General features: G+C 35.9%; 1 protein-coding gene across 3 annotated transcripts; it reads right to left on the bottom strand.

The window, feature by feature from the left end:
• Window positions 1-654: 654 nt before the first annotated feature.
• Window positions 655-6,229, bottom strand: LOC125049196. Of its 3 annotated transcripts, none has more exons than XM_047648344.1 (2): window positions 5,122-6,229; window positions 655-4,480 (listed from the first exon to the last, which is right to left on the bottom strand). In XM_047648344.1, the coding sequence occupies exons 1-2, from the start codon at window positions 6,077-6,079 to the stop codon at window positions 4,461-4,463; spliced, it is 978 nt and encodes a 325-aa protein (XP_047504300.1). In that variant the 5' UTR covers window positions 6,080-6,229; the 3' UTR covers window positions 655-4,460. The 3 variants fall into 3 exon arrangements, with proteins under 3 accessions (XP_047504300.1, XP_047504299.1, XP_047504298.1); XM_047648343.1 differs by having other exon boundaries at window positions 5,122-6,216; XM_047648342.1 differs by having other exon boundaries at window positions 655-5,406; window positions 5,998-6,216.
• Window positions 6,230-11,131: the final 4,902 nt, after the last annotated feature.

Genomic DNA, 11,131 nt, shown 5'->3' with positions numbered 1-11,131 from the left:
TTTTTCCTTTCATTTTGATCATATTCCCCTGCTTTTCTAATGGGTTTCATCCTACTGTAATTTTTTTCACTTTTTATTTATTTTAAAGGCTATCTGCACTGGTCTATAAATAAAGTACATATTTTAGTAGTTCGCCAATTGAAATACAACGGGATTCCTTATTAGTAATGTCAAGGTAAATGTCAATTTTAATAAAATAATGAAACTACAATTAAAATATTATGAGTCATAAAATTTCTTTGCTTTTTCAGGGCTTGGCCGCTTGTGTCTGAAGTAAGTTGAATGTGATAAATTTGAAAATTAGTGAAAATTTTCTTTTGTAGTAATAGCGCAAGTTTACGACATGTTGTCAGTCACGTCCGCCCGGTTTACAATTTTGTTTTCATTTTACCCTCACCACATTTCGTTTTTATTGTTAAACTAGCGGCTCGTCCTTCGACTACGCAAGGGTGGGCATTTTTTTAAAATTTGTAGTTAATGATATGTTCTTTAATATTGTGGAATATTTTTGTTCTAACAGTGACAAATGCGATGAAAGAGATTATACTGTAGGGCACTAGTGTAAATACCCAACACACACGTTTATTCCAGTGGTAGAGCGTGGACTGTATTTAATTGTTTGCAGATGAGGTCAGGCGTAGAAAAAAACACTTATTTTTTAGATATTAACACACCACTAACCACTTTATTTGAGCACACTTTTTACAAGCACGAATGGAAGACGGAAGGAAGTGAAAAACCATAGACAAATAAATTATACAACATAGAAAAATTACAGATAACAAAAAATAAACTATATTATGTTGCCAACATAAGCTGCGCCCTCAAAATGAACAATTTAAAATTTAATTGACAAATACAGCATAAATTTTATAACATAGGTTGTGTAGACATAGGAATACTTAAATATTAAAATTATACATTTTAGAATCAAACACTTTTATGAATCGATAGGTAGCAAACATATTTTTGATAATGCCCTATTGTGAACATGACCGTTTGAAAGAGTAACTTCGACAGTTCTAACCTGGCCATCTTTCCCTGGAAAGATATTGGACACACGAGCCATAGGCCAATGCAAAGGAGGACTATTATCACTACGTAATATGACCAAGCTACCAATTTTTACGTTAGAAGAAACGTCACGCCATTTGGGCCTGCTTTGTAAAAGACACAAATAATGTTTACTCCAATATTTCCAAAAGTTTTGTTTCATACTTACGGTTATAGACCAAAATTTAAGTAAATTAGTTGGTGTATCTGACATATTGTGTTCTGGATAAGAATTAAGAGGTGCTCCTGTCAGAAAATGACCTGGAGAGAGGTAATTGAGGTCATTTGGGTCGGCAGTAACTGCGGTGAGCGGTCTAGAATTAAGAACGCCCTCTATTTCTACTAGAACAGTATTGAGTTGCTCATACGTGAGTAACGCCTTGCCTACTACACGTTTCAAGTGATATTTCACGCTTTTTACACCGCTTTCCCAAAGTCCACCAAATATCGGGCTGTAACTAGGTATAAAGTGGAAATTGATTCCTCTAGCAGCCGCGAAGGATTGTACTTCGCATTGGTGACTTCGAGAAGCGTGCAAGCGATACAGTTCATCTAATTGGTTCCTTGCCCCTTTGAACGTCGAGCCGTTATCACAGTGGACGTCGCTGGGCAGGTTTCGTCTCGCAATGAATCGTTTAAAGCATGCGAGAAAAGTATCGGTTGTCAAATCTGAGGCTAGCTCTAGATGGATAGCTTTAGTGACAAAACATACAAACAATACAATGTAACCTTTGCCTATAGTTGGCTTTCGAATGCGGCTATTTTTTACCGAAACTGGCCCAGCGAAGTCAATACCAATTTTTTCAAAGACGCGGCACGCGTTTACGCGTTGCGTAGGCAAGGAACCCATCAGCTGAGCTGCAGCAGCGGCTTTCAATCTGCAACAGGTTACACATTTGTGAATAATTTTTTTTATTGTTCTTAGACCATCAATGATCCAAAATCTCTGCCTAATAGAGCTTAATAATAGTTTTTGACTGGCATGTAATAGCTTAATGTGTTCATCTTTAATTATCAAGGCTGTTATCACTGATTCCTTTGGCAATATGGCAGGATGTTGGCTAGAGTAGGGGATTGATGCGTTTTGTAAACGTCCGCCTACTCTTATAATGCCATCTTTATCTATGAACGGTGTCAGAGGTTTTAAATTGCTATCTACTCGATTGTGAACTTGTAAAGATTTAATATCACTCGCATAGTATATGTGTTGTTCATTATTTATAATTAACATTAGTGCTTTATTTAGCTCTTTGGTTGATAAAAATCCTTTAATTTTGTTGTTTTTGTTAGGATTAATATTTGTACAAAATCTAAGTATATAGGCAAGTACACGAGTCATTTTATTAATACTGGAAAATTTCTTTAACTTTTCATATACATCACAATCAATGGCTGTTACTTTGACACATACTGCCCTTGTAATGTTTTGTTTAAGTTCGGGTAATTGTGTCACTATCTCTGACTTCAAATAAAATTTATAATCTTTATCATGTAAGAAGGATGGGCCATACAACCACATGTTATTAGCCTTAAGTTCATTAGGATGAAGGCCTCTACTGAGACAATCTGCAGGATTCTCATCAGTATTTACATATAACCAGTGATAATTATGAGAGAGCTCTGTTATTACTCTTACTCTATTCGCGACATAGGTCTGTAGTTTCGCGGAATCTATTTTGAGCCATGCTAAAACTATTTGTGAGTCTGAAAATAGGTAAGTATTATCACATTTTATATTATTGGCACTTAATGCATTGAGTACCTTTACAGTTAATTTCGTAAGAAGCAAGACTGCATTTAATTCTAGCCTGGGAGTAGTAAGGCTTTTATTTAATGGATTAATTCTAGATTTTGAACATAACAATTGGATGTGTACATTGCCTTGTGTGTCAGTAGAACGCAAATACAAGCAGCAGCCATATGCAACTGAGGATGCGTCGGCAAAACCTAATAATTGAATGACTACACAATTATTAGCTATGGCACATCGAGGTACACTTAAAGGTTCCATCTGTGACAAGTCCCTAACAAATTCTATCCACATCTGACGTATGTCTTGTGGGGGAGGAGAGTCCCAATCTGTATTAGAAGCCCACAGTTTTTGCATGATTACCTTTGCACGAACAAAAATTGGACCGATTAACCCTAGTGGATCATAGAACTTACTAATATAGCTAAGTATGTCTCTCTTGCTATCATTTACACTAGTGTAAGGTTCAGGACATGAGCTTGTAAAGGTATCATCATTAATAACGAATTCAATACCTAAAGTTTTTACAGATGTTTCAGTTTTGCTTAAATCAACCTCGCTTTCTTGGTTGTAATTATTATTTTGTACATTTTTGAGTACTGAGTCACAGTTGGAAGCGCACTTGTGGAGCTGAAATCCTCCCAGAGCAAGTAACTCTACTAATTCAGTCTGCATTTTTAATAATACTTGCTTGTTATTATTATTAACTAATACATCGTCGACGTAGGTGTTATTAATTAAAATAGAGGATGCTAATGGAAATTGTTCCTTATATCTATTGGCAAGTTCAATCAGGCAACGAGTGGCTAAATAAGATGACGACTTTAGACCATAAGTGACAGTAGACAGCTGTATGCACTTGATGTCTTCATCTGGTGATTCGCGCCATAATATGTTTTGAAGTGAACGTTGACTAGGATCTAATCTAATGCACCTAAACATCCTACGTATATCGCAGATAAAGAAAAAGGTTCCTAATCTGAAAGCTATAAGTGTTTCTAATAAATCTTTCTGTACTACAGGGCCATTGAGTAACAGATCGTTCAATGAAATTCTTTTGTTCGTACGCATTGAGCCGTCGAATACTGCTCTTAATTTTGTAGAACGAGCATTCTCTTTAATTACAGCATGGTGAGGGAGAAAGTAAATAGGATCTTTCGATAAATTATAGCTATTTATATTAATGTACTCACCATGATTTAATTCAATATATTCATCGATAAACTTTTTGTATTCGTGGAAAAGGTTTGTGTTTTTATGTAATTTCTTTTCCAAATTAAGAAATCGTTTATAGGCTAAGTGAAATGATTCTCCCAGTTCTAAGTTTATTTGATGTAACGGGACTTTAATAGGCATCGAAACTTGAAATGTATTATTGTCAAGCTTTGTAGTCTCATTAAAAAACTTTTCACAATACTCTTGTTCAGGCAATTGCTCGGGGAAGATTTCAGACACTCGCTCAGTTTCCCAAAATGCACTCAATGACTCATTTAAATTGCTATCACACTCCTGACAAAATAAAGATATAACCTGCTTACTGTTGGCAGTGTCATAGGCACTGCGTCCCGCTACTATGTGCCCAAATGATGTGTGAATTATAGATGGTTGCTCGGAGATTGTTGAGCCCGTTTTTGCAGGACCCTCGTTACTTATTGACTCATGGAGTGGCAACAGGGCCTGGAAAAAGACATCAGCTCCCAACAATACATGCACATCACCAGGCATATTAAAGGTAGCGTCAGCTAGATTGCAGTTAGCTGGAAATGTTAGATTGGAAGTGTCGATAGGTGCTTGAGGCAACTTTGTGGTTATCGTTTTAACAATATGACAATTAACATTGACCTTATATGGATATACTATAGAGTGTACATCAAGGTTTATTTGCAAGTTAACTGTTTGCTCAGTGTTGGTAATGCCAATTATAATTGATGCATTGTTGTCGGGAACCTTGCCTAATATAAGGGCAAGTTTCTCAGTGATGAATGATACTTGTGAGGCACTGTCCAATAGTGCTCGTGCGTAAATAATCGTGCCTGTCTGGGAAATAAGCTTAACTCTAGCAGTAGGCAAAAGCACTTGTCCCCGAGGAGCGCTCGATAACAAACTGACAGATGGGCTCGATGGCTGTTGATCTGTTTGATGCAGTAATGTGTTATGAGGCTTTTTGCATTCACCACACTTAAAATGATATTTACAGTTGCGTTTATGGAAAGACAGACATATTTTGCACAGCTTATTTGCTAATACAAACTCTAGACGTTTTGTGGGTGCTGCCATTTTAAAATTTGGACATTGGAAAAGCTTGTGCGGAGACTTACAATAGGTGCAGGAGGTAGAAGCAGGTGCAGTTACTGCAATACTAGTCAACCGTTGGGGTTGAGGTTGCTTGTTGGGAACGGAGTCGTTTTCCAATGACAATGCTCGACGTTCCAGGTAACCTAAAAGCTCCCCTACTGTGGGTAAACACTTGTTGTCTCTCTCCATCTGGAATGCAGAGCGTGTAAGGTTGTCTAACTTCCTCACTAGCACACACACAAGCAAGCTGCTCCAGCTGTCGACAGGCTCCTCGAGGTTTTTTAAAGCTGCGAGTGTCTGTTTAACGTCTGAAATTAGTTTACGGATTGTGTTAGGAGTAGAACGAGTAATGGGTTGCAAATCTAACAGTGTATGTATGTGTTCGTGTATGATTTTAGTTTTAATATCATATCTCTCTTTAAGTAATTTTATTGCTTCAGCATAACTATCGTCCTCTAATGGGAGGTTTTTAATTAAAGCTGCTGGCTCGTCACTTAGAAAACCTTTAAGATAATATAGCTTTTGAACAGGTGAGAGAGACTCATCTTTGTCAATCATTGCGCTGAAAAGGTTTATAAACGAGTAATACTCTGTATATTTGCCAGTGAATGTTGACATGACTATGTTAGGTAATTGAAGCTTTGACCTAATGCTCGAAGTTTGCTTACAATCTGAGTCGTTAAGCGTCTCATTTTTAGTGTTCAAATTGTGTTTTTTGATTGTCTTATCGATATTAGAGAGAATGTCGAAGTATATTTCTTCGATTTTACTAAAATCTTCCGGATCTTCAGGATTTTGTGCACATATTTGGATACAAGCATCGCTATATTCTTGAAAAACGCTGACGACCCTATCTCTTACAACTATAAGTCGTTCTAGCGAACGTGATTGCAACTCACCTGATAATAGTGCATTATGAATTTTAGTAATAGACATCTTTGCATAACCCCTTTTTGCAATATTAACTTTTGTGTCGGCCATGTTCACTAATAGGGCAATATATTGCTAGCTTTCCTAATGTTAGTTAACACTTGAACCGAAAAAATACTTAAAACTATGTGTATTTTGTTACAAGTAATTAGTAATTAGTACTAAAATCAAAATGGTGGAGTTAAATGACGCTTGATGCTTGCTTACGCGCAGTACGAACGTTGTCGGCGACCGCGTCGTTTGCTACGGTGAGGCGCGCAGTGATTGGCTACTGGTTGATTGCACTTGTACGTGATTCGTCGGTTTCGGCGCTCGTATGCTGTGGTGCCAACTGAAGGAAGTGAATCGCAGTTGACATTGACAGACAGCTATTGTGTTTATCGACTCGCTCTTTCCGGTCCGGCTTCGCTTGTTTGTTTGATTGATGTGCTCCTTCCTCTTTGTCTTTGGTAGTATATTGAAGACTTTGTGAGGGCTTCGTAATAAAGATGGCGGGCGTATGTAATAAAGATGAGTTGGTAACTAACTTGATGTTGATGCTTTTTCTTTCTACGGATACCTCTGCGTCCTGGGTTCTGCGTTGTAGCTTCTTGCTGCCCTCGCGGGAGAATTCTTAAAGGCGAAGACGGCTCGCGGGAGAATTCTTTAACGAAGACGGCTCGTACAGACAAGGCGATGGCGCATCATAGAAGGACCATTATGTAGGGCACTAGTGTAAATACCCAACACACACGTTTATTCCAGTGGTAGAGCGTGGACTGTATTTAATTGTTTGCAGATGAGGTCAGGCGTAGAAAAAAAACACTTATTTTTTAGATATTAACACACCACTAACCACTTTATTTGAGCACACTTTTTACAAGCACGAATGGAAGACGGAAGGAAGTGAAAAACCATAGACAAATAAATTATACAACATAGAAAAATTACAGATAACAAAAAATAAACTATATTATGTTGCCAACATATACCTTGGGTAACATTATTGTAGTTTTAGTAGGGATCCTTATTTTAACTGCAAGATATATTTAAGATATTAAAAGTAAAAACAAAAGATTAGAACGTGTAGGTACTTTACACTTTTAAAATCTACCGAGGTTAGGTTAGAAACAAGTCCGTTCCGCACGACGTCTCGAAGTAAAAGTGAGTCAACGCCGGTGTTGCCATGCTTTATATAGGTTTTTGCTACAAGATGGCGTTAGTCCGCTAACAGTATATTAATCAGTGATAATGTAGCAATCAAATGGTGAAAGAATTTTTAAAATCGGTCCAGTACTTTTTGAGCCAATTCTTTCCAAAAGTTAACACAAATCTTTCCTCTTTATAATATTAGTATAGATAACACTTATTCCTTTGTTCTTAATATCTTATCATGTTGTTAGTTCGGCTTTTTGAATTTAGTTCATTACGGATTCACTTTCGATTGAACTTGAAAAGTATACCGTTTAATTACCGTAGGATAATATCAGTAATATCAGTTTATTGTGAGTCATACAGAGAGTACACTTATATATTATTTCTTCCAAAAAAAATCACAAACTAAGGATAGAATATAGTGTCAGCTATTACAAGTGTATCCAAACGAATTAGGAGTTGTGTGAATGAATATAAACGAACGAACATAAACATTAGTCATTGTTACCATTCATCCAGTTTAGAAATTAAAGTACATAAATGCTTGGATTCGCTAAAAGTGGTTAAATATGTGGTGAGATTTGTTATAAACCTTGTGTTTTATAAAACATAGCGTAAATATCAGCGCAGGATATTAAATTAAAAGTTAACGAGGGCCGTGAATGATTGCGAGCAGATTTGAGTGAATAGCCGCACACCACCAAACCGGTAACTTCAGGTGTTTTTGGCTAGCGGAAGATAAAGATCTGGCTAAATTATATAGTGTCGTAAAGTGCAGACAACATATTTCATACAAATTAAATAACACACTACACATTTGCACATACGTTTTTAAACTTTAACGTACGTACAAACGTAAATTGAGTGCTCACCGGTCACCGACTCACAACGGAGTGCAACTACGACTGAATAGATAGAATGTTATCACGCGAAAGCGTAATAATCCGCCCAAAATTATTTATTTATCTGTTTCTTAACAATTATTCTAATTTTTTAATTAATTTAATTTACTATATACTTTTACACAAGACTTCTTTACTTAGTGTTAAATTTTACAATTATTATTTTATAGATATTAAATTTCGCAATACTAACTTTTTTAACACAAGGATTCATCTAATGCGTTTGGCGTTCCGCGAGTAACTTCTTCTTATAGATCACGTAAGTGCAGACAAAGTACGAAAGACTACAAAAGTGGAAGATGTTTAACAGCAAACAAGATGTGGCTAAAATGGCGATGTTCGGGCACATGACATTTCATGAGAAATGGACAAGATTCACTGCTGAATGGCATCGAGATGAGAGAAAAAAAATGGGTTGTTAGGAATCGAAAAAGGCAGTAAATTTGTCACAAATCTCTTAAAGTAACTCAGCCTGCACGTGTATTTATATAAACGATGTTGATCACTTCTCTGTTTCTCAACTACTATCTATTCTCCTCCCTTTCCAATGGGTTTCATCCTACTATTATCACTAATTATTATTTTTACGGCTTCTACCCTGGTCTAATGACATGTCGTGAGAAATGGACAAGATTCACTACTGAATGGCATCGAGATGAGAGAAAAAAGAGGTTGTTAGGTCATTATTGTATGGAAATGGAAAAACCAAGGCGGGCCTATGTGGACTAGAGTTACCTGGGATAGAAATAAGTGGAGAGAGCTAGAAGAGTGTCCTACGTGTCCTACAGGACACACTCTAGTCCACATATTTTGTATTGTTATATTTTAAAATTGTATGGTTACAGAAATAAAATAATTGTTGTTTAAAATAATATATTATCAACTATTAAGGCGGTTCCGTAATATTAACAAGGTGTAGAGTCTTCAATCAACAATACTTATTAAGCTTTAAGCTTATTAGTTATTAACTGAGAATTAAATATAATCACAAAAATCTGGAATTATAATACTTAACTTATAAACTACTTAACTGGAAAATACTTTCACAAATTAACAATGTATTGGCAGGATTTACAACTATACGTGAGTATTTTCTTTCGTATATAATATAAAATAAATCAGTGGCACTACAACCTTTTTAGGTCTGGGCCTCAGATTTCTGTATCTATTTCATAATCATTTGTGTCTAAGCTAAGGCAAGCCGGTTTCCTCACGATGTTTTCCTTTACCGTTCGAGCGAATATGAAACACGCACATTGTCAGAAAGTCCATTGGTGCGCAGCCAGGGATCGAACCTACGACCTCAGGGAGGAGGATCGCACGCTGATGCCACTAAGCCAACACTGCTATTATATAAATAAATACTAAAAAATATACTAAAAAGTTAATAAAATCACAGATTTTTATCACGACTTTCTCAACACAACGTAAAACATTGATCAATTGATCACTATACAATTAAACATTTGATCTAGTTTTATTTACAATTGAGAACAGTTAAATAAAAAGCCTAAAAATTGAAATTTACTATGAATATGACTATTATATCGTTAAAACCTAAACATAACAATCAAATATACAATATTTAAAATTTTCTCAACCTTCACAGTAATAATAAACATTAATAAAAATAAAATTAAAACTAATTTAAAAAGTTTGGGCCCTGTGGTAGTATACCTTTAACATTGGCAGCATTTCCTCGTTATATTGCGATACTTATTCGTTGAGCGAGGAAAGCACCAGCTCTGGGGTCACCGGTACTATCTACCAGGTCCCAACTTAAACTTTTAATTAGCGCCTATGCACTTGAATCCCACGTCCCAATAGTCTGTAGGTATATGTAAGTTTTTGCCAATGACTTTATAGCTACAAAAGATAAGAGATAACAGAAGATAAGTGGAACAATGATGTCTTTAGTTATTATCATACATGGTTATGCAGCCCCTAGTGGGCCTTAGCCTCCACAAGTATATTTCGCTATCGCATTCTATTTTTTATTTTATTTTTTAAGACAATTCACACCAATTGACCTAGTCCCATGCTAAGCTGGTGAAGCTTGTGTTATGGGTACTAGGCAACGGATATACATACATATTATAGATAGATAGACATATAAATACATTTTTAAACACCCTAGACCTAAGCACAACACCAAATGCCCATCACATCGATGTTCGTCTCAGCCGGGGATCGAACCCGGGACCCATGGATTCGCAGTCAGGGGTACTAACCACTAGACCAAAGTTTAAGTATTTAGTGCTTCTTGCGTCCAACTTCGAACCCCTATTGTTTTGAGGACCTTGACTCTATCATACCAACGCAGCTGCGGTCTACCCGATTTTCTCTTGCCATCAGGTTGTGAGTTCGAAAGGACCTTGGGGTTCTGTCGTCCGCCAATCGGTGCACATGTGCCAACCACTTAAGTCATTTCATTTTATGAATACCGTCTATCGTGGTTATCTAGTTTTTAATTAAAAATATAATAAAAATAATAAATGTTTTTATAATTTAATTTAATTTAAATTATAATAATTTAATAAAAATATGTGATACATTTCCAGCAATGAAAATTCACATTTCCCCGACAACCAAAGATGCACTTGACGAGATTGGAAATTACGTTGTGCAATCACGAGGGCTGGTTGATGTTCAGGTAAAATAATTCTATATATCTATATATATAAAATTCTAGTGTCACAATGTTCGTTCCCATACTCCTCCGAAACGGCTCGACCGATTCTTCTTATTTTTTATGCATATTCAGTAAGTCTTAGAATCGGCTACTATTTATCTTTCAAATCCTTAAGTGATAAGGGGTGTTCACCCCAAACTTTTATTTATATTTTGAAACAATTTTTTTTTGTTTTTGTTTTAATTTTTTTATGATATAGCATGCAAAAATATAAATAAGGGTTGTACCTTAATTTTCATCTATCCTCTACGATCAACCCATATTTTTCATTAAATAGTTATTTTAATTTTACAAAAAAATGTTTCCTAGATAATATACATGGCAAAACAACGTTTGCCGGGTCAGCTATATAGCTGTATACACATATAATATTAG

The sequence above is a fragment of the Pieris napi genome, chromosome 4 (genome assembly GCF_905475465.1).
Source record: "Pieris napi chromosome 4, ilPieNapi1.2, whole genome shotgun sequence".
In the NCBI taxonomy this organism is placed as follows: Eukaryota; Metazoa; Arthropoda; class Insecta; order Lepidoptera; family Pieridae; genus Pieris; species Pieris napi.
The sequence above is the reverse complement of the archived record's forward strand: the minus strand, read 5'-3'. Positions and strand labels throughout refer to the sequence as shown.